The sequence below is a fragment of the Chironomus tepperi genome, unplaced genomic scaffold, assembly GCF_022539635.2.
Source record: "Chironomus tepperi strain 1889 unplaced genomic scaffold, CSIRO-AGI_Ctep_v1 contig_161, whole genome shotgun sequence".
Classification (NCBI taxonomy): domain Eukaryota; kingdom Metazoa; phylum Arthropoda; class Insecta; order Diptera; family Chironomidae; genus Chironomus; species Chironomus tepperi.
In genome coordinates, this window is record NW_027226283.1 from 1014569 (window position 1) to 1038052 (window position 23484).

The 23484-nt window shown below is 32.8% G+C and overlaps 3 protein-coding genes across 8 annotated transcripts; 1 reads left to right on the plus strand and 2 right to left on the minus strand.

The window, feature by feature from the left end:
- Nucleotides 1–578: 578 nt before the first annotated feature.
- Nucleotides 579–7694, plus strand: LOC139088329 (serine/threonine-protein kinase Genghis Khan-like). 3 transcript variants are annotated; one of them, XM_070637508.1, is made up of 12 exons: nt 579–594; nt 1243–1395; nt 1455–1724; nt 1797–4164; nt 4228–4256; nt 4319–4393; nt 4452–4517; nt 4575–4618; nt 4676–5096; nt 5158–6222; nt 6307–6513; nt 6583–7694. In XM_070637508.1, exons 2-12 carry the CDS (start codon nt 1353–1355, stop codon nt 7227–7229), a joined length of 5235 nt encoding a protein of 1744 aa, XP_070493609.1. In that variant the 5' UTR covers nt 579–594; nt 1243–1352; the 3' UTR covers nt 7230–7694. The 3 variants fall into 3 exon arrangements, with proteins under 3 accessions (XP_070493609.1, XP_070493607.1, XP_070493608.1); XM_070637506.1 differs by having other exon boundaries at nt 580–704; XM_070637507.1 differs by having other exon boundaries at nt 580–700.
- Ork1 (open rectifier K[+] channel 1) lies at nt 7690–15961 on the minus strand. 2 transcript variants are annotated; one of them, XM_070637511.1, is made up of 12 exons: nt 15754–15961; nt 14174–14477; nt 11908–11967; nt 11725–11841; nt 11594–11659; nt 11454–11509; nt 11178–11391; nt 10617–10718; nt 10381–10420; nt 10138–10285; nt 9537–10049; nt 7690–9395 (listed from the first exon to the last, which is right to left on the minus strand). In XM_070637511.1, the coding sequence occupies exons 2-12, from the start codon at nt 14313–14315 to the stop codon at nt 8583–8585; spliced, it is 2271 nt and encodes a 756-aa protein (XP_070493612.1). In that variant the 5' UTR covers nt 14316–14477; nt 15754–15961; the 3' UTR covers nt 7690–8582. The 2 variants fall into 2 exon arrangements, with proteins under 2 accessions (XP_070493612.1, XP_070493610.1); XM_070637509.1 differs by having other exon boundaries at nt 14174–14556.
- dpr18 (defective proboscis extension response 18) lies at nt 15450–23432 on the minus strand. 3 transcript variants are annotated; one of them, XM_070637514.1, is made up of 10 exons: nt 23413–23432; nt 22754–22890; nt 22364–22579; nt 21992–22308; nt 21742–21835; nt 21391–21664; nt 21109–21233; nt 20782–20994; nt 15981–17154; nt 15450–15799 (listed from the first exon to the last, which is right to left on the minus strand). In XM_070637514.1, the coding sequence occupies exons 2-8, from the start codon at nt 22824–22826 to the stop codon at nt 20888–20890; spliced, it is 1206 nt and encodes a 401-aa protein (XP_070493615.1). In that variant the 5' UTR covers nt 22827–22890; nt 23413–23432; the 3' UTR covers nt 15450–15799; nt 15981–17154; nt 20782–20887. The 3 variants fall into 3 exon arrangements, with proteins under 3 accessions (XP_070493615.1, XP_070493613.1, XP_070493614.1); XM_070637512.1 differs by lacking the exon at nt 23413–23432 and adding an exon at nt 23170–23283 and having other exon boundaries at nt 22754–23039; XM_070637513.1 differs by lacking the exon at nt 23413–23432 and adding an exon at nt 23076–23283.
- Between the last annotated feature and the right edge of the window lie 52 nt (nt 23433–23484).

Here is a 23484-nt window from a genome sequence, read left to right on the forward strand (position 1 = left end):
CTGCAAAAGATCGTTACGAAACTTAAGTAAATTAGAACAATTTCCAACATATTGGATATCAATGTTTCTTAGGCAAGTCTGAATGATATAGATTTAGATTTGTTAAATTATTTTATTCCTATTATAATAAATGCTAATATTAAACAACTAATGAAACACAATTTATATTTGATTATTGTGCTTTTGAACTTTAATAAGGAATAAATGATGTTCTGATGCTTTCAAAATTTTTGATTTTAGAAGTCTAAAAATTAACGAAACTTTTTAAATTTTTCTTTTTATTGCTAAGAAAGTTGATTCCTATTTTAAAATAGTTTTTTAAATGTTTTGAAATTTACAAAAATTCAGATTAAATTTTTAAAATTTTTCTAAGGAATAATCTTACATAAAAGTGTAATTAAAGATTTTATTAAATTTTTAACAAAGCATCATAGTGAATTTAATTCAAAAAAGTAAGGAACCAATTTTTGAAAACATAAATAACAATTTGAACATAACAACATATTTGAAATCATTTATTCTCTCATTCTCTCTAATCTCTCTTTTTTTTTCATTCGGTCCTCTTGGAAATTTTAGTTCAATTGTCATGAAAAAGTAAAAATATATTAATTTAAGATACTAAAATTAAAATAATATTGCTGAATTTTACCAAATTTGCTAGATTTTGCTGAATTTGTTAAATATTACTAAATTTACTTTAGTAAGTAAGTGTAAAAGTTGTGTAACTTTGAAAATCAAAATTTTCTTCAACTTTTTGTTCTTATATTTTAAGCATCCGGATTTTCTAATTAATTTAAGTGTTTATTTGCTAATTCACAACTTAAAGTGTCTATATATCTCAATTAAGAAGAAATTAAGTTAATTCATTTTTCGAATCGGTTAGAATATTGATTTTTCAAAACTTCCTTTCGATAATGCTGTATCGTTGAATTTCAATATATTCTAATGTTTTGATGCATTATATGTCAAGCATTAATTCATCTCTAAAAGAAGTTGTTACATATCCTCTTGCTTAATCGTTAATAAGTCTGATAATTCATGAAAAGTTAGATTATCAAACGAGAATAAATATAATTTTCCATGTAGGAGGTAACAGCTTGCGCAATGCTTTAAAACATTCAAGATTGTGCAGTTAACAATGGACTAAAATTTCTATGTTTATTGAATATTATGTAGAATATTTCCCATGAAATCTTTTTACATACAATCATTAATTATTTTATTTTTATTTCTATTTCACAGATAATACGCCTCATACAAAAGACAATAAATGCTCTTGATATAAGGAATTAGTAGGATTCTATGTTTCGATGATAGTCTTATAATGATTGATTAAAAAATAAATTACAAAAATGAGCGATCAACTATCTGTAGAGAAATTAAATTTTGAAAGCGGTATGTGATCACTTAATTTTGGACCTGATAACTTAATTTCACATGATTTATCATTTCAGATTCAATCGTTAAACGATTGCAAATATTAGAAGCTTTAGTTAATGGCAGTAATATAAAGGATATCATTAGATATATTTCACATTTAAATAATACGATTGGTGTTGAATCAGTGATCTTGAATTGTGTTACAAACTTGGAAAATGATTTCCAAGGATCAGATAAGTTCTTAAATGTTGAATCGTTGCTTGATGCATTGATAATATTTTACGAAGAATGTTGCCATTCATCACTTCGTCGAGAAAAAACTGTATCAGATTTTTTAGATTTATGTGAGTATGATTGTATTGTATTCCAATTTAGCTAATATAATTCATTATTTCTTTACAAAAAATATATTTTAGTTAAGAACATTGTGACGATTATAAAAGATCTACGTCTTACAAAAAATGATTTTGAAGTTATCAAAACGATTGGACGGGGTGCATTTGGTGAAGTATGCTTAGTGAGAATGAGAAATTGCAACGAAATTTTCGCAATGAAAATATTGAATAAATGGGAAATGCTGAAACGTGCAGAAACTGCATGTTTTAGAGAGGAACGAGATGTTTTAGTATTTGGTGATAGACGATGGATTACAAATCTTCATTATGCATTTCAAGACGACCATAATCTTTATTTAGTTATGGATTATTATTGTGGAGGAGATTTGTTAACATTGCTGAGTAAATTTGAGGATCGATTGCCAGAAGAAATGACCAAATTCTATATTGCTGAAATGATTTTAGCAATCGACAGTGTCCATAAATTAAATTATATTCATCGTGACATAAAACCAGACAATTGTCTACTGGATGCTAATGGACACATTCGATTAGCTGATTTCGGTTCATGCTTAAGACTTGGAGCAAATGGAAAAGTTCAATCAAACGTTGCAGTTGGAACTCCAGATTATATAAGTCCAGAAATTCTTAGAGCTATGGAAGATGGCAAAGGAAGATATGGAACTGAATGTGATTGGTGGTCTCTTGGTGTTTGCATGTATGAAATGCTTTTTGCCGAAACTCCATTCTACGCAGAAAGTCTTGTTGAAACTTATGGTAAAATTATGAACCACAAAATGAGTTTTGATTTTCCACCCGAAGATGAGGATTTTCCTGTAAGTCAAAATGCAAAAAATCTTATGAAAAGCCTAATATGTTCACAAGAGACTAGATTAGGTCAAAATGGTATTGATGACTTTAAAAATCATCCATGGTTTGAAGGAATCAATTGGGAAACTATAAGAAATAGTTCAGCACCTTTCATTCCAGAAGTTTCAAGTCCTACAGACACGAGTAATTTTGATGTTGAAGACTCTGAAAACAGGATTCTTCAAGAAGCAGTTCCACCAACAGGAAATCCTATTTTTTCAGGAAATCATTTACCATTCATCGGTTTTACATACACTAAAAATATCAATAGTTGCATTGAGTTACAAAAACTCCAAGTCTCAAACGTTCAACATATGCCGGAGGCTTCACATTCCATTTACAAACAGAGTACAAATCCATTTCAACAAGACACCCTTAGTCCCGAAAGTACGAGAAAGCTTCTTAACGATGTTAATTTCTTAAGGAAACAAAATTGTGATTTGGAAAGTCAATTGAAATATTATGAAAATCAACATTTTAATAGTGGTGGTGCAGATAAAACGGATGGACAATTAGAGGCAGAGAAAATCATAAGAGCTTTGAAGTATGAAAAAGAAGAGCTCCAAAAGGAACGTATGGACTTAATGGAAAGACTAAATTCACAAGAAAAGGAATTGCAAGATGCCATAAAGCAGAGAACGTTGGCAATGAATGAATATACGGAAGTGACCGATAAACTTTCTGAGTTAAGAACTCAGAAGCAAAAAATATCTAAACAAGTTCGTGATAAAGAAGAGGAATTAGAAGTCGCCATGCAGAAAATTGATGGTTTGCGAAACGAAGTGAGAAGAATTGAGAAAGGAAGAAGAGAAATGGAATTAAAAGTCCAGGAATTTGAAACATCAAAAGAAAGACTTGAATTTGGAAGGCAAGACAGTCGATTATCATCAACTTCAGATCTGGGCTCATCCATAGGATTGTCATCTGAATCCTTTAGATTGGAAATTGAAAGAATGGAAATTGATTTTAAGGATAAACTAAATCAGCAGCAGTTCCGATATAATCAAGAGCTAGCACAACTTCGTAATCATTTGGATGAAATTGAAAGTCAGAAAAATATGCTCCAGATACAACTGGAAGAGCGTGTTAGAAATGATTTGACAAGTAATGATCCAAATGAGTTTGCGGAATTCAGAATGAGGCTTGAAAGAGATAAGAAGCTATTATTGGAAGATAATAGAAAACTCATTGGAGAATTGGAAATGCTGAGTGAAAATAATCGACAGTATCAAGCAGAAAGACTTCAGATGGAAAATAATTATGAAGAACTGAGAGTTAAAAGACAAGCTATTGCACAATGTGAACACCAAATATCTGAAATTATCCAATGGGTCACTGATGAAAAGGATGCTCGTACATATTTGCAAGCCTTAGCAACAAAAATGACTGAAGAGCTTGAATATATGAAACAATCAAGTCAAAACTCATCAGAAAAGAATTGGAGGAACCGACGTTCTCAGAAAATGGAAAAGATGGAATTGCTCAATTTACAAAGCTCATTACAAAGCGAAATTCAGGCAAAGACAGCAATAGCTGATGAACTTAGTAAAACGAGAACGGAATTTATTGCTTTACAGCGGTAAGTATTTCTTTGGTTCCATGATTTTTCAATAAATCATATTTTTTCATTTGAATATTTCAGAGAACTTCGTGAATCCAAAAAGTTGATAGGTAATATCTTATTCTTTTAAACTTTTTTAAGAACAACTTTAAACATTTATTTGACATTGCAGAAAATCTGTCAACGGATCTTAAGAAGAAGGATAACCAATTAAAGGAAATGCAGGTTGAACTTCAGCAAGAAACTTGTAAGTTTTTCAAATAATGACTTTTTAATCTGTTTCTAATTCTGTGGTTTCTTTACAGTTTATGAACGTCCTTCATCCCAAATGTCTTACTTGGAGCATTTTCTAAAAGAAACGGCAAAAGATCGTAAGTACTTTCAAAAATTCGCTTGTAATGGTATTTAATTAAAATAATTTTTTGAAGGTTCATCATCATCAAATACAGTTCCCACACCGGTCCCTAATCCCGTGAGTCCTTTATTCAAATTTGAGAATGCAAAATGTTCTAATAATTTGTTTGAACAGGAAATGTCCCCAAGTTCAGGAAAAAACAACAGTACAATTATTCCAAGTTCTTCATCAAATAATAATTTGGGCTATACTCAACAAGCTCAAAGTATATCGTCAATTCCTCAGCAATACTCTCAGAGTCAATCTGTTCAATTACAAGAAAATTATATGAATACGAAAAATTTTTCAATTGAAAGCGACGAAGGTGATATCGAAGATAACAAGTTACATAGTTCTAGTTCGAGAAGCAACATTAGTGATGTTTCTATAGATCACTCGAATAGTATTCATAGCTCAATATTGCAAAAGCAAGACTCATCACAAAAGTCTTCAGCATCTCAACGAATTCACCAATTTTTAGTGCGTACATTCTCATCTCCAACTAAATGTAATTTCTGTACCTCAATAATGGTCGGTTTAACTCGTCAAGGTGTCGGTATGTATTAAAATTATGAAAATTTAATCAAAAGAGTTAATATCACTTTTTTTATTGACAGTTTGTGAATTATGTGGATTTGCGTGTCATATGATTTGTTGTCAAAAAGTACCGACTCATTGTCCGGCTACTCAATCTAAAAGGCCACTTGGAATTGATCCTTCGAAAGGCATTGGAACAGCTTATGAAGGATATGTAAAAGTACCAAAGCATGGATTTATTAAAAAAGGCTGGATAAGACAGTTCGTTGTTGTTTGTGATTTTAAATTATTTCTGTATGACATAACGTCCGAAAGAAGTTCAATGCCGAGTGTCCATGTAGCGCAGGTTTTGGATATGAGAGATTGTGAATTTTCTGTATCCAGTGTTAGAGAAAATGATGTTATACATGCATCGAAGAAGGATGTACCATGTATTTTTAAGATTACAACATCATTACTGGAGGGCCAACCTTTACAAACTTTAATGCTGGCTGATTCAGAAAGTGAAAAAAATAAGTGGGTCGTTGCATTGAATGAGCTACATCGCATATTGAAACGAAATAATTTACCGAACACATCAGTATTTAGAGTTAAGGAGATTCTTGATAGTACACTTAGTGTTGTAAGAAATGTTACTTCTGGAATTATTATTGATCAAGATCGTGTTTTATTAGGCACAGAATCAGATGGTATTTATTGTGTTGAACTTGACCGCTGTGAAATAGCGAAAATTGGAGAAAGTAAGAAGATTTATGAAATTTGGTATATAAGCGATGAACAAATATTTATGATTCTGTGCGGCAAACAAAGATCGATTAAGCTGCTGCCAATCAGAGCTTTAGAATCTACTGATGTTGAATGGATAAAAGTTGTCGAATCAAAGTTTTGTGTCACTGCCACTTGGGGACTTATACGTAAATTTCCACAGAACATATTTTGCATTGTTTTGGCTATGAAGAAGTCAAGCGGTTCACAAATTATAGTCTATGAAATCAACCGTAATAAAGCTCGACATCACAAGATATGTGAATTTAATGTTTGTTATCAGGTTCAGAGTTTACAAATTCTCTCTGACACAAGGTTGGCTGTTGGACATCAATCTGGCTTTACGGCTTATTATCTCGAAGGAGAAGCACATGCAATGCGTAAGTCAATTTATATCTAATGAATGACAAAAAAGCTTTTTATAAAAATGCCATTCCAATTAATTTTACCTATATTACGAATAGCGTTAGTTCATCCGGAAAATCAATTAAACAACTTCTTAATGTACTCGGGCGTTGATGCATGGAGAGTCATTGAAATACAGTCTAGTCAAAACAGTGGATATAGAGAATTTCTTTTGGTTTTTCAAACATTATCGATTTACGTAGACATACAAGGAAGAAAATCTCGCGATAGAGAAATTATGTATCCAGCCGTTCCTACTCATATAAGTAAGTATTCTTAGAATTTTTGAATATTTAATTTACTTATTGATTTTCTTAATTTTTTCATACAAATAGCTTATTGTGATGGCCATTTATTGGTATATTCTGAGACACATTTGGATGTATTTAATATTCAAATGGGTGAATGGGTTCAATCAATTGGCCTTAAAAGATCGAAGCCCCTTAGTTTCAACGGTAATTTATCTTTAATGAGCATTAATGACTCATCAATTATCATATATCTCGCCAATATGCATACAAGAGAAGTCTTAAATACTGAAAAGTTCTTAAACAGAGAAGAAAGCTTTAAGACGAAAAGAAAGTTTTCATTACGTGAAATAAATAAAACAATACGAATCGGCTCCGACCGACGTAAATTGATTTCTGGTCCAACTAATTTTAATCATATAAGCCACATGGGGCCAGAAATTCAGAAACAAAAGTTTGTGGATTTGCCTAGTAATGTTGAACAAGGAAGTATAAACGAAAAATTGGCATCGAGAGTTTCACCATGTCAATTGAATCTCAGTAGTAGCAAAAAATCATCAACATCCTCACGTTATTCCTCTCTTCCAAGATCTCCAAGTCCATTAGACAATAGTGCTTCATCCCTTAACATGTCTCGCGAACGTAAATCTGAATCTCGTCAAAGCATTACTAGTAATATTTCTAGTTCTACTCCTCCTTCTCCTAATCGTTTGAGTTCAAGTTATGATAGCTAAAGATATTTACGAAATTATTCATACCATACAAACCATTCATATTAATCAAACCTACCTATTTCAAAATTAAATCTTTAAATCACAAAGCCAAAGTATTCCAAAAACGTTTAATTCGTGTTAAATTGGAGATAAAACTGTCTCCAAAAAGAAAAATTATGAATGAAAATTGGGCGCAAGCTTCTTGAATAATGCATACCTTTTTGGTTTTCCTGTTAAGTTACATATAAAAAAATTTCTGCAGTATTATTTAATTATAATAAATATTTCAATTGCAATTTACATCTATAAAGGTATGCGCCGCATTTACTGCCCCAAAAATTGAATAATTTCTATGCAAATTATTATTCATACATTACTTACATCACATAGTTTTAATGCCAAACGTTTTTAACATATTAACTCATTGCATTCAATAAATTCAAATAAAAAAATGATGTGAAGAATAAATATCAAACATAAATTAAACTATTCATTTGTACTCCTTTATTTAGTCTAGATTTCTTCTTTTCAGAACATTTTTTGCAACTACAATACCTATACATATTTGAATACAATAGTCTTTCATGTACTTATCACACTCAATCTTGATTCATTTTCATTTTTTTTTTGTTAATTTAATTTGAATGTACAATTTTCGAACGGGTCATTAACTTTAATAAGGGATATTCAATAGGAAGACTTTTTGATATTCGAGTTTTATTATATTCAGGCGTTCTCTTATGACGTCCAATATTTAGGAAAATATCTATCACAATGTAGGATTAGATGACTATCATGAATATTCACAGATATATTTTGATTAAATGTGAAAACATCCAGATAGCCGACTAGCCGGCGGCTTATATCTCTGGGACAAAATACTGATTAGTTTTTACTTAATTTGCACAAGTTTTTCGTAACATCCAGATGACATCCAAGTGGAAATTAGCATAGAAATTGTCATTTGGACGTCATTTGGCTGCCATGCAAAACATATTCAGATAAGGTTATAAATGAAATATCTGTGAATGAAATGATAACGAACATCATTTACGAATGTCCCAATACTTTTTCAACAAAAAAATCTTAAAATTAAATACAAGAAAAAGTTTCAGTAAAAGTTTTATGTTCGGAAATAAATTTTTTGAATCAAAAGTTGGAACATTTTCTATAAATATTAGAGTACAGTCAGAGAATGGCCGAAATAGCTATTGTGCAAAAAATATGAATATCCAATGTAGTAGCTAACAAGCCAATCGTTTCATTAGATTTTATTGTACATAACAGAAGGCAATTTTCAAATGATTGTGTATGTCTATAAATGTGGCATGTTTGATGACAATACTGAATATTTATTGACAAATTTTGATTAAATTATTTGTTAAGATTTACTGGTCTTATACTGAAACGATGTTTTACAGTTGACATTGGTGAGTTTTGTGATGCTTGAAAACGGGGAACAATACGTGTACTTTTTCGTAATGGATCAACATCGCTAAATTTTCTACCTGTATTATTATTTCGATTTTGATAGATATTTTCAGCCACACAACTATATATTCTTTGACGTTTGTTTATCATAATAGGAGATACGTCCTGACCTGGAGAATGTATTGTATGACTGGAGTTGTATTTTTTATTTAATAATAAAAGGTTTTGATTCCGGTATAAGTGATCTGTTCCCAACCTCCGATGCATTGAATTTAGTATTGATTTCCCTTGAGAATTCTCTGTTGTAACTTTGTCAGTATTAAGCATTTCGATAGCTCTTATGACATCGGCCATTGTAGTTCTCTCTAGTAAATCCTGCTCTTCTTCATAACAAGGAATTGTGAAAATATTAGATTTTGAGTATCTATATGACGACATGTCGTCCATATTATTGATTCTGTCTTTTTGTGAAAACTCTTGACTATTTTTGTGCTCATAATGTAGTGGGTTATTCGGATACTGTATTGAATATTTCCTTACGTCCGAATTTCTCTTCTTAAAAATATTGAATTTTTGTAGTAATGATTTTTTACCAATATTTTCTTTCAAATTTATTTCTAAATCGTGTGGGAAATGTTCAAAATCATTCTGAAGAGATGTTTTATGTGTCATATTCGGTTTTATCACTTGTGAACGTATTCTTTCAATTTCATTTATTTGTGTGTTTGCTCCACACCATGTCCATTCATTCGAATCCTAAAGTGTGATTGAGACATTCAAAAAATTAATTCACTTGCCATAAAAAAATTATAATACTGCAATGACGTACTCAATTTTTATTGTAAGAATCGTAAAAAATCATGAAATGCGCTTAAATTAAAAAGTATGGAAAATTACCTTTGAATATTTTTCAATTGGAATGCAAACTTCAGATAATGCACGACGACTACGAGCATAAGTTTCCGATGGAGGATATTTATCTGTAGAAGTAGCTATTGACATATTTGAATAATTTGCTTCATCTGCCAAAATTTCAGAATCTGAAAATCCACTGAATCCTACATGATTGGGGTAACCATTTCTGTATTCACTCAAAGCAACGGAAAGCTTTGCCAATAATTCTCCCGGCTCAACTTGCTGTTGACTCTGTAAAGCAAATGTTTTTTCTCTATCTATAAAACTTAAATCACTATCCGACTGAGGACGTGTTATAGTAATAGAACCATGTAATGGCTTCTTTGTTTGCCTTAATTTTGTACATTCTGAAAAGGCACGCTTTCGTAACTTCCTGTTTAAAATCATCATTTCTTCTTCAAATTCATCCACATCTTCAATAGATAAATTCGGACAGGATTCAGATCTCGGTATATGAAATTTCTTACTAGCATCCGTTCGGTCTTTATAAACAGGCTGAAAGAGAATTAAATTCGATTCGATTGAATAAATGGACAAAGAACAACCATTAATATATTATCTTTTCATTAGAGAGAATACACACCTTAAATTTTAGGAAATATACCTCATTTAAAATTTTCCGAATATATCCAACATCACGTTGCACCCCACTCCATATTTTCTTTTGTGTTTCCTTTATATTTATAGCTAGATTGTGCTCAATCCTTTTGACTTTCTTGCTACGCAAACCTCTATATCATTAAAATAATAAATATTTTACAACAGAATGTTTACAATGATAAATGAAATTAATTCATTCAAGACAAAGAAGACGGTAGATACTTACTTGATTAAGAATCCAATAATCATCGCTATATAACTGACGCCTAAATTGTATTTTAAAATTTACCATTAATTCAAGCATATCAAAAGTCTCATTATACCATACATTAGTGAATTAAGTACTCAAATTCTAATTGTGAGTTAGTTCCAAAATTATTGTTAGCATGTTATTTAAAGAAGTAATGGATATTATTGAATAATTTAAAAGATTCATTCTTATTGTTCTTATAATTAATATACCTGCTATAAACCAGCAAACTATAAATAGCTCATACAATATAAAATAGATTCCATATTCCCGTTCCTGATGATTTTGAAATGTTGGTACAAAATCGCCAAATCCTTTGAAATAAATCATGATTAACATTTTAATTAAATATCACAACTTGACAGTCGTCGCTATTCAGCATGTTCTATTCAAATTTTCTTTTTTGAGCATGGAGATAGCACAGGCTTGTAGTGACATCGGAAGGAAGACATCAACTATAGTCAAAAAAGTGCCAGCTCTATTATAATAGATTTTCAATACAAGCTCAAACTTCGTAATTTACATACTGCTGCTTGCTACAAGCAACGCAATATAATTCAAGTTCATTATAATCGTGCCAAAATAATTAATTCATGCCTAGTCATACTAAAATTATTTAAATTTGGCCAATAAAAGTTCACAAAAAAATTAAAGTTTTCAAATTTATTTTTTATAAGCGTGCTTCTCTCTTTGCATACCAAAGGTATCCAAATTATGAAACAATATTCTAATTTTCGTAAATGTACGCTTGCAGTGCTTAAGTTTAAACTTACCGATTGTAGTGAGAGTAACAAAGGTGTAGTACACTGATATTGAGTAGTCCCAATCTTCAAAGTATGAGAAAAGAATTGCTGGAGCAAATATAAATAAAACGATTCCAGGGAATAAATAAAGTGAGATCTGTCCAATCAAACTGACTTTTTTCGGCACCCAATGTTTGTCCATAGCCATTTTGTACTCCTTATATCTTCTATATAGCTTCACAAACTTTAAAAATATAATATAAAGTTTTAGATTAAAGAACTTATGGGACATAGAAATAAACTTACAGTATTGCCCCAAAAGTTACCCATGTATGCGAACAAAATTGCATGTACAGGAAGACCTAAACAAAATGTTTAAAACAATATTTACATCTTAGCATAATGAACAAAAACAGTACAGTATAAACATTTAAATGTAAGCTCACCGACTAGACCGTAAAATATTAAAAACATTCGACCCGTTGTATTGCTTGGTGCAATGTTTCCGTAACCTTTGTAAATATTAAAAATGTAGTTGTATCCATCATTCTTACACTTGAGAATAAATTTATATTACCAACTGTAGAGCATACAGTAAATGAGAAAAAGAACGCATGATAAAAGCTCCAAATGTATGGTTCCGTATATTCATCTTTAGATGGGTGTGTCACCGGTTTGCCACAATAATCAGACACTAAAACAAAATAACAATTAAGGCTTTTAGTGTCAAATTGTATATACATGCTCCTCATCATCTTACCCTCTTCGAGAATCTCATTTTGTAGCTTTGTATCATTTAAAAGGTATCTTGTCATCAAGGCTATAAAAAAGATATAAAATATTTACTAAAATTATGCATTCAAAGATATTGATGACGTATTAATCAATTCCTGATCAACAAATTGCGCTTATTGAATATTTATCTTAATAATATATAATTATCACTTTCAATGAATCAATTGTAGAAGATATAGACCTTAAATCATCTTCATCTTTTCATTCTACAAATGCATAAATAAGATCTTACTAAATGCAAGTGAAAATTCTCATAAATAAGCAATGAAGCAATGACACTACTTGATTCACAATAATCATATGATTTAATTTAATTTGCTCCATAGCTTATTTGCGAATGTCAACGGACCGAATGTGAATATATAGAAGCTTCCATTTCAAATTCCATTTTAATACTTCCGAACAGCACAACGTTGTGCAGACCAAGAGCTTGCATTTAAGAACAGAGTAAGCTTAGAGTACGCTCGCGAGCATGCCTGACTAGTGGCCATTGCCTGTTAGGGAACGTGCTAGCTAGGACACTGCTAAGTTGCCATATTAATGACGAAGTTGCTCTGACTGCATCATAATGCCTGATTTTGCAGCAAAAAAAGAAGTTCGTCGTAATGTCCCGCTCGGGTTTTTTGTTATCGAATTTATTCAGCCACGACAATTAAATTCACAGATTAGAACTTAATAAAAACTGAAAGGAGTCAAATTTTCTCTGCCTTTTATTTATCTCGGAAAATTGTTTTTCTATGTATTTTTTAAAGCATGCTTAATACGATCCAAACGTGCACGTGCTTAAAAAGGTCTTGAAATTGAATGTATTTTTTTTTGCTACTTCCATAAAACCTTAGGAAATAAATTTTTAACCGTTTGTTCTTGAACATGCTTTGAAATTCCCATAAATCGATGTATCTAATTATGTTTGACTGTATCATGTAGAGCTGATCTTTCATGATGCTAATCCAGTGACAATATTTGTATAGTCTCGTTAATCGCTAATTGGAGCAGGCAAGCGTTCTATTTTGCTAATGTGGTGTGAAAATATTTACAATTTTTCATGATTCATTATCGGTTGCATACAAGTATTCATCACGTATCGTCGTCAATGTTGCTATAATTTCAGTACAAAATACTTTACTTTATGTAAATAAACTTCTTCACACACTTTATATTGATTTATAATAAAGTGAAATCGGAAATTGAAGTTGTAATTAAAGTCACATTGATATTAGATAACTACAATTGATGTTTATTATTAGTATATGTAGGTAATAAAACTTTATAGTAAGTAAGACATATAAGAAAAGTCATGAACGCATCCCTCATTTTAACATTTAATTACAAATCTCATGTCATGACAAATTCATGATAAGACTGACTATGTGCATGGTAGAGAAATACTGCTTATAAGGCATTACACTTAAATGTTATAATAACAACTCCTATGTATATAATTTTGAAATATAATGAACAATATTGTATCATAAAGAAGATAAACCAGGCAAGTTAACAATAATTTCGTTAGACGAAGCAGACTAATGACTACATATTATTTTGTTATGGAATATCTTGTAAAGTGGAAGTGTTTCTAAAGTATATATTAACTGAATACAGATGTAATCATTGACTGCATACCCTGTCATATGAACTGAATTTATCAGTTATCAAATTACATGCTTTCTTTCCGATACGGTAACGTGCATTTGAAAGGACTTGTTTTTTTCTGTGTGGTGTCAGGTTTGAAGAAATGGGATTACGTTTTGCACGATTGTTGTGCTGCTCTTTACGTGATGTATCATTTTTCCAAATCAAGGAATTGTTAATGCTTTTAAAGTATTATCAACAAAACACACACAAGAGATTATTTCCAACTCTGGAAGATATTTAAACTTTTTGGGAATTATCCACTTATGTTTATTGGAAATAATTTGAAATGTTAATTCAAAGTGATAAGCCACATTTGAATTTATTCACAAACTCGCAAAGTTTTATGTATGTAAATTTATGTATTCAAGCTAAATTCTTTGATTTCTTCAAAATATATGTGTGGTTAGAAATGAAACCAGTAAGTTCATCATATGACACAAAAGAAGAAGGCTCCGATGCGGAACTTTAAATGCTCCACTAAACTTCTTTTGTCCATGACACAAATGACTGCCAAAATTAGGTGGCCTTCAAGAGTTTAAGCGGAACTTTCAAAGTTTTGTGGCGAAGCCTTCATTTTGTGTTACTCGGGTTCCTACCATTAATGCTAATTCGTTTATTATGCTCAACATTTCTCCTCTGTGTCTCCAACTTGTGTTCGACATGATAAAATACACTAGCACCAAATATCAAATACAAGATGTAAAACGTTAAGAGTGACAACCATTGCTTTGGACTCATTCTTAATTTTTTGTTAAGCGGCCTTTGTTCGTTGGTGTTTAACAAGAACTAAAACCTTACATTCACAGCACTATATTTCAATTAACTAATTTGCAGTTTGCACACATTGTTTATTATTCATTTATTTTTACGCACTTTAATTCATTCAGATTTCTCAAGCAGCTCATTAATTTTGAATTTGAATAGAATTTAATATAAAGTTATAATGTATTAATGATTGATGTGTAGATCTAATAATACTCTTTATGCACGTTTAATTATGAATGTTTATTGAAGTTAAAAGCGGATAATTAAAATTTATAAAATCACAGGGTTTAATCATATGTAGGTATGAACTTTAAAATAGTTCAAACACTGTCAAATGCACTGCTGATCATAATTATTGGATGTATAAATTATTCACTGCTGTTAATACTTTTTAAAATATTAAATAAAGCACTTTGATTAATTTTGAAGGCTTTTACATTTTTAGAAATTGATTATTATTAGCTATATTAACTAGATCACAAGTCATCACGGCAAAATCCATTCGATAACTGACCATACATCCATCGAATATCATTAAGTACATTTTCATTCACATGCATTGATTTCATATATACCTAGTTGGATTTTTTTTATAATTGTAGTTTCTCAATAACTCATTAATCCAATTCTTATAGACTTATGGATGTAAAATACACAGGTAGGTAATATTGTGTGTATGTCATATCAAAAGTATAAACATATAAACAAGTAAATGATCGTAGACGAAAGTAAGCAAGCACACTTCTAGGTATTGAAAATCAGTTACACTTTACTAAGTGCATATCATTGCTTGCTTGCTTGCTTGCAGCCATAGAGCAAATTAAGAAGTTATAATACCAAAACTGTTAGAAGTGTTCTGCTTTTTCTAAAACCTGTTGCAGAACTAATGAAGAATTATTATCCAATGGAAAAGGATGACTAAACATGAGAATGCGGAAACATCTCCAATGTATCTAATATTTCATTTATGAGCACTTACTGTAAAATTTAAAATAATAACCAACATATGTACTTAGTAATTTGCAAGCTCATAATGACATGTACTTATCAAAACATTTTGGATTGTTTTGTATTTTAATTACATACATAACTATACTATCATATGTATTAATGTGTGTCTGTCAAGTTTTATTTATACAGGTACTAAGCTAATTCGTCTACAATAATATTAAAATCCACAAAGTTTATTAAGTTGAGAAAGGCTTGAAACTTGAGAATTTACTCGGTAAACCAAAAAGTATTTTTCCACCTCAGAATTGAAGGTTTTGAGGTATGCTTTGAAATCTGATATAGTGAATGAAATTGATCTGCTGTCTACAGGTGTTTTTTCCTCTCCCTGTGTACACACCGGTAAATATTCCAAGCACACCGACAGCTTTGAACTATGATTGTACAATTTTTTTTCTTGTACCTGTGGTTATCATAATGACAATCATATCGAATCATCCCTTTTGAATCTGTTGTGTATCAATGACATCGGGATGATCACATGAAATGAAAAAAATAATCAATGGATGCATCAATAATCCCATAACAAACAAAACTTATTTTCTCAAAATAATGCTATAGTTTAAAAACCAAATCGATGTATGAATTTTATATTCAATGCACATATTACGTAAAATACGGTTTACTTACTTTACAATTTTATGCATAACAATACCAATTGAAATAACAAAGACTAGTTGCAAAATAAATAATTTTTTGTCATATTATTTGGATAATAACTTGTGGTTGGTATTTAAACAAATTCTTATGTTCAATAGATAACCGAATTTAAGCAGATTTTTGTCATCAGAAATTTCTATACAGCACTAATTCGTTTGATGTTGATGAGGGGATTCAAATGACTTTACAGCACCGTCTATCTCATACTGACTTGAATACACGATATTGTAAGCCTTATTTCAACAAGAATTATTAACAAAATTATTCCGCAATTTTCATGGTAATCAAATATAATTAAAAATTAAAAACAGCAAAGAGTTGTTCACTGATGATGTCCCATTGTTCTTTTGAATGTAATTTTTGCATGCTGAATTATTTTTAAGCTGTTCGTTGTAAACGTAGTGGGTAGTGTGATGTGAACCGTAGTCACATGGACAATTCAGATGTTAGCTCAACACTAAGTCAAGCTGATCAGCTTCTAGTGAGAATCGAACATTCGAACATACGTCCTCTCTAAAGTGAGAGAATTCCAGCCGTCTGTTGCTTAACCATTCGTCCACAGATGCCGTACTCTTCCACTGGCGTATATGGCGGATATCCATATGGCTCGATAACCTAAACCAGTGTCGAGGAACCTTCCATTTTTGGTCTCACGCCACAATTTGGAGGAAAACCACAACCGAAATCGAAAGCGGCATACGATTCGTAGTCTTTCCAAATAAATTTGGCGGCACACAGGGTGCCCACCACTGCCACTAAATTCTAACCTCACTTTTAATACTAAGGATTAGTGTGTTGCCGAATTTTTTGGAAATTCCATGAACTCCATCCCATGTGTTCTCTTTGTCGAAGATGTTTAATTTTTGGAAAATAGTTTGGTCAACATTGGTCCAGTAGGATGCTGATGATTTTCAACGATTCAAGATTCCCCCTTAAATGCAAGTTGACATAATACATGCACGATTTCATCGTTAATTTGAGCTCATTTGTATGTGCAGAAATTTACCGGTATATTTTGAATGATAATAATAATTAAAAGCTTTATTGAATCAAGTGACCTTCATTGGATAATACAATATTTAATGTTATGCACAATTGTGTTTCCGATTTGTTTATTGTGACCAATTGTTGTTAATAGGAGATACTGTAAAAATCAATTTTCATGAAAAATCAAATATAAATGTGTCTAAATGTTTCGGTAAATAATTTTTTTTATATTCACACCGTTTTCACGTGTGAATGTATTGAATTTGTTCAGATTGAAAAACCAGTTTTTTGGATTTTACAGCCAAACTAAGCATAATGGCAAGTTTTGTTCTATCGCAAAAAGTTTGTGCCTGGAATTCCTCACCATAATCAAAAAACAGATTTGAATTTGGTTGAGGCATTGCAGAGAAAATCGAAAAATTCGCTTTCTGTAAGCAAGCAAACAAGCAAACAAGCAAACAAGCAAACAAGCAAACAAGCAAACAAGTTAATCAGCAAGAAATCTCAATAACGAGACATCGTAGAGACTTCTAGTTTTTTGCAATCGATCCGTGCTGCTCTATAGAAGAGCTGATTAGATTTTGGGCATGGCAGGAACAGCCGTTACATCGGAAAAAGCAAAAAACTTTCGTTTTCATACAAAATTTCAAAATCAATGTTTTCTATGATTTTTTAAAACTTTGAACATTGTATGAAAATTACGAAAAATATTTTTAGCCTGCTCGCCAGAGCTTAATCCCTCAAGCATTTGCCTGATTCCTCAAACATTTGCCAAGCGAAGCTTGGCCTACCCGCTGACGCCTGATCTCTCAAACATTTGCCAAGCGAAGCTTGGCCTACCCGCTGACGCCTGATCCCTCAAACATTTGCCAAGCGAAGCTTGGCCTACCCGCTGGAACCTGATCCCTCAAACATAGAGTTGTCAATTATTTGGGTTTTTACTATTTGTACAAATACCAAATACCCAAATATCGAGACCCCCAAATATTGTACAAATACCAAATATTTTCGAAAGTATGGATATGACCCGCAAAAGCATCTAAATTTTCAAAAAGTTTCCTGAATATTCACGCATAGTGTATAATGAGTAATAACAATCAACTTAGAAGTAATGAAATAATGTTTTCCAAAGAAAAATAATTTAAAATAAGTAAAATATTAACTTCTCTTCAGTCGTTTGATTAGGAAATTTCGACTAAAACCATTCTATACAGAGAAGGTTTGTTAAACACTTTTTAACGTAGCTTGAATGGAATTCAATGAAATAAACTTCTCAGTCCTGTTTTTAGTACCTTTAAATGACTTAACTTATGGTTCTATGTCTATTCATGAATACAGCCATTCTAATCATAAGGACATGAAGTGTGAATTTCTATCTCTTCGTCTTGACTTTCAAAACCACAAAATGTGTTAAATTTTTGTATTCACTAGATATTTGATCAGAACAATGCTCAAAAATTCTAAAAAATACTACATAATTTTTTTAAAAAATATTGCAAAATTTTATATTTGAAGATTTTCAGGAAAAATTTCATACTTGCTTTACATTTAACTCTTATGTTGTTTGATACAAATTATTTGGTTTGAAATTACAAATTATTTGGTGACCCAAATAGTTTCAAAATGGACCAAATACCCAAATATTGGTATTTGTAATTGACAACCCTACTCAAACATTTGCCAAGCGAAGCTTGGCCTACCCGCTGATGCCTGATCCCTCAAACATTTGCCAAGCGAAGCTTGGCCTCCCCGCTGGAACCTGATTCCTCAAACATTTGCCAAGCGAAGCTTTGCCTACCCGCTGACGCCTGATCCCTCAAACATTTGCCAAGCGAAGCTTGGCCTACCCGCTGGAGCCTGATTCCTCAAACATTTGCCAAGCGAAGCTTTGCCTACCCGCTGACGCCTGATCCCTCAAACATTTGCCAAGCGAAGCTTGGCCTACCCGCTGACGCCTGATCCCTCAAACATTTGCCAAGCGAAGCTTGGCCTACCCGCTGACGCCTGATCTCTCAAACATTTGCCAAGCGAAGCTTGGCCTACCCGCTGACGCCTGATCCCTCAAACATTTGCCAAGCGAAGCTTGGCCTACCCGCTGGAACCTGATCCCTCAAACATTTGCCAAGCGAAGCTTGGCCTACCCGCTGATGCCTGATCCCTCAAACATTTGCCAAGCGAAGCTTGGCCTACCCGCTGGAACCTGATTCCTCAAACATTTGCCAAGCGAAGCTTTGCCTACCCGCTGACGCCTGATCCCTCAAACATTTGCCAAGCGAAGCTTGGCCTACCCGCTGGAGCCTGATTCCTCAAACATTTGCCAAGCGAAGCTTTGCCTACCCGCTGACGCCTGATCCCTCAAACATTTGCCAAGCGAAGCTTGGCCTACCCGCTGACGCCTGATCTCTCAAACATTTGCCAAGCGAAGCTTGGCCTACCCGCTGACGCCTGATCCCTCAAACATTTGCCAAGCGAAGCAGCCTACCCGCTGGAACCTGATCCCTCAAACATTTGCCAAGCGAAGCTTGGCCTACCCGCTGATGCCTGATCCCTCAAACATTTGCCAAGCGAAGCTTGGCCTACCCGCTGGAACCTGATTCCTCAAACATTTGCCAAGCGAAGCTTTGCCTACCCGCTGACGCCTTATCCCTCAAACATTTGCCAAGCGAAGCTTGGCCTACCCGCTGGAGCCTGATTCCTCAAACATTTGCCAAGCGAAGCTTTGCCTACCCGCTGACGCCTGATCCCTCAAACATTTGCCAAGCGAAGCTTGGCCTACCCGCTGATGCCTGATCCCTCAAACATTTGCCAAGCGAAGCTTGGCCTACCCGCTGGCGCCTGATCCCTCAAACATTTGCCAAGCGAAGCTTTGCCTACCCGCTGACGCCTGATCCCTCAAACATTTGCCAAGCGAAGCTTGGCCTACCCGCTGGAGCCTGATTCCTCAAACATTTGCCAAGCGAAGCTTTGCCTACCCGCTGACGCCTGATCCCTCAAACATTTGCCAAGCGAAGCTTGGCCTACCCGCTGGAACCTGATTCCTCAAACATTTGCCAAGCGAAGCTTTGCCTACCCGCTGACGCCTGATCCCTCAAACATTTGCCAAGCGAAGCTTGGCCTACCCGCTGGAGCCTGATTCCTCAAACATTTGCCAAGCGAAGCTTTGCCTACCCGCTGACGCCTGATCCCTCAAACATTTGCCAAGCGAAGCTTTGCCTACCCGCTGACGCCTGATCCCTCAAACATTTGCCAAGCGAAGCTTGGCCTACCCGCTGACGCCTGATCCCTCAAACATTTGCCAAGCGAAGCTTGGCCTACCCGCTGACGCCTGATCCTTCAAACATTTGCCAAGCGAAGCTTGGCCTACCCGCTGATGCCTGATCCCTCAAACATTTGCCAAGCGAAGCTTGGCCTACCCGCTGGAACCTGATTCCTCAAACATTTGCCAAGCGAAGCTTTGCCTACCCGCTGACGTCTGATCCCTCAAACATTTGCCAAGCGAAGCTTGGCCTACCCGCTGACGCCTGATCCCTCAAACATTTGCCAAGCGAAGCTTGGCCTACCCGCGAGACTTTTTATGGAACGGTGTGAATATATCCGCATTGGGTTTCTACCCGATACACTAGTTTATTTAACTTTTGAAGTTACTGGAATATATCCATTAATGTTAATTCTCTTTATAATATGACACGTTAAATTGAAGTTTAATGTTAAGGTTTAAAAGTATATCATGTTGATAACGTATAAAAAATTATAAGTATATCTTAATTTGCATTATTCTAGATACTTTTTTTTTGTTCGTGGTCAGACCAACTTATCATATAAATTGGTGGGGAAATTAGTATACGAGATTAGTTCTATGGATATCCTATAATGATGATTTTTTTGTAAACTTAAAGTTCCTTCTCAACAAAAAGTAGCAAAACTTCCAAAAGGAAGATGAAAAAACTACATGTGTACATCATAGAGTGATTATGTTGAACAGCCGCGGGCGTCTCTCCTGAAACAGAACAGAAATTCAAACTTTAATGTCATATCTAATTACGGTGGGAATTCCCTCATGGATATTTGTTTATTATTAATAATGATTATGATAAAGATATTAGATACTTACCCATTAAAATTTGAATATTAACGCTTGTATATGTAGAATTATTAATATAACAAGTATATGTGCCACTATGCATTTTTTCAGCATGTATAATAGAGATACGGCTATTTTTCCAAATATGTGTCGTACTGTATGACATGAAAGGAATGAAAGAAAAATGAAGAAAAGCGTAAAGAAAGCAGCTATAAAATTTTTATACAGTCGAATCAAGTGATGATATAGGACAAAGGAAAAGTAAACACAGCAGATAGATCTGTGTGTAACAATGTTTTTTTTTTTACAGACCTTAAACTTATTTTTATATTTTTTGGCATTTCCTTTCCATCCTTTTTCCACTTAATGTTTAGATTTTCGCTCTCTATGTTCTTCTTTATTTGATTTGTATTGATAAATGGAAGTACTGTTGTTGTTATTCTATTATGTGAATATTTTGTTGGTGACGATAATGTATTGAGAAATGATAGAGCTACTTGACATGTCACATCTAAGGAACTACCTAATTTATAATATCTATCACTTATTTCATGGCCCATTTCATCTATCAACCGTATTGCTCGGGCTGTTAAAATAAGGTATTAAAAAAAGAGATTTAAGTTCCTTAAACAATGTCTCTAAATTATTATTTTACGTAATTACCTAATACCGTAAGATTAGTTGCTATTACGCGAGGAGGATGAGTCGAAACTTGGCACATGTATAGTCCTTCATCACTTGAAGTAATTGGATTTATCTTTTAAATAGAAAAAAGAAAGAAATAACAACAAAAGGAAGGGAAAATTTTATTTTCGGTACGAAACCTTTCTTGCGGCGAATTTGCCGAGTAATTTCTTGACATTTTTTTTTTCACAGTCATAAATTGCTCAACGTCAATACTTAAAATATTTACCGATAATCTCCAGTTGTTTGGATAGATAAACATAACTTTTATGCGCGGATCACCGGAATAAGTTACATTTCCCACAGTTAAAAGTGAAACTTTGTCAAATGTTCTTCGTACCCACATAACTGTCTTATCTTTCAACATTCCTACTCTACAGTTTAAAATTGATTCAGTTCCTTCATGAAATCCTATCTGTAACGTACCAGTCGTGTTGAGTGGATCTTCAAAAAATGGACCGAATTGGTCATGATAATGTTTTGATTGATACTGTTTGTGCCCTAATCGATGTCGCATGAAACTAGTAGATAATGTTGGAACTATATCTAATAAGACACATCATTATATAATGCTATATGCTCAAATAGTTTTAGAACTTACAATTTTGAACTGTCGTTCGTCGATCATAATTGGAAGTTGAATCCAGTGAGATAGAACTTCCGAAGTCCGGGGGTTTAGTCGAATATGTAGGAGGAGAATTTGTAAAATTTTCAATATTCGTTAGTGTCAAGTCTTGTCCATTTGGTCTGTAATCTCGTGGTTCCACATTTTCATATGATTCCGTAAAGTTTTGCGTTTTTTGAACATTTTTGGCGTCTAGAAGAAGTATTGAGAATTTTTTGATTTAAATGCGCCTGTTCTGGGCTTTATATACAATTTGCTTCCTTCATTACTTTTCCATTAAATTAAATTACATATTTATATTAATGGGAGAAATAATGGAAAGAATATTCACGAAACATAATTATTGTTTTTATATTTTGAACCCACCAATTAATACTGAAAAGAAGACAATAGCCATTAAAATTATATTGCCACATAAATTTCTACAATTATTCCTCATAATTGTATTCACTGATGTTGATACATTGCTTCTTAACACTTATGTACATGAAATTGAATTGCATCTAGAATCAGAGCCAGAATGTTAATGTTGTATAATCTCACATTTTCACAAAAGTAATTAAATTATTTTTATTATTCTCTTAATTCCCCATTCATGTGTATGTACATTGTTCATTCTCCATACGTGAAACTTTATCCCTTTTCCTTTATTCTATGCAAATCAATTCATATAGGATATAAAACATACATTATTATTTTTTTTATATGAAAACGTCACAAATAATCCTTAATGGAAAGACTTTATGGAGAAAATTTTTATGATTTTCATCTTAAAATTTTACCACGGCTAACACATTTCTTTAAATTGAGTGCTTGAGCTTTGAAATGATACTGAGATTTTTTTTAGATTTCAAATCTTTTCTATAATAATTTTTAATATAAAGCTCCTTCGTGGAGTATGCGCACTACTTCGAGGACTCTTTTTTTTTACATTAAATTGTATACATTTTTATAGCAAACCAAAAAAAAATTCTTTATTATGTTCCTTTTGTAAAGCTTAGAATGAACATACAAATTTTGCATACATTCTTTCACTGTGTATCACTTTTGTCATCTAATTGATGATTTTTTTCTCATTCTCTCACTCTTCATGCTGT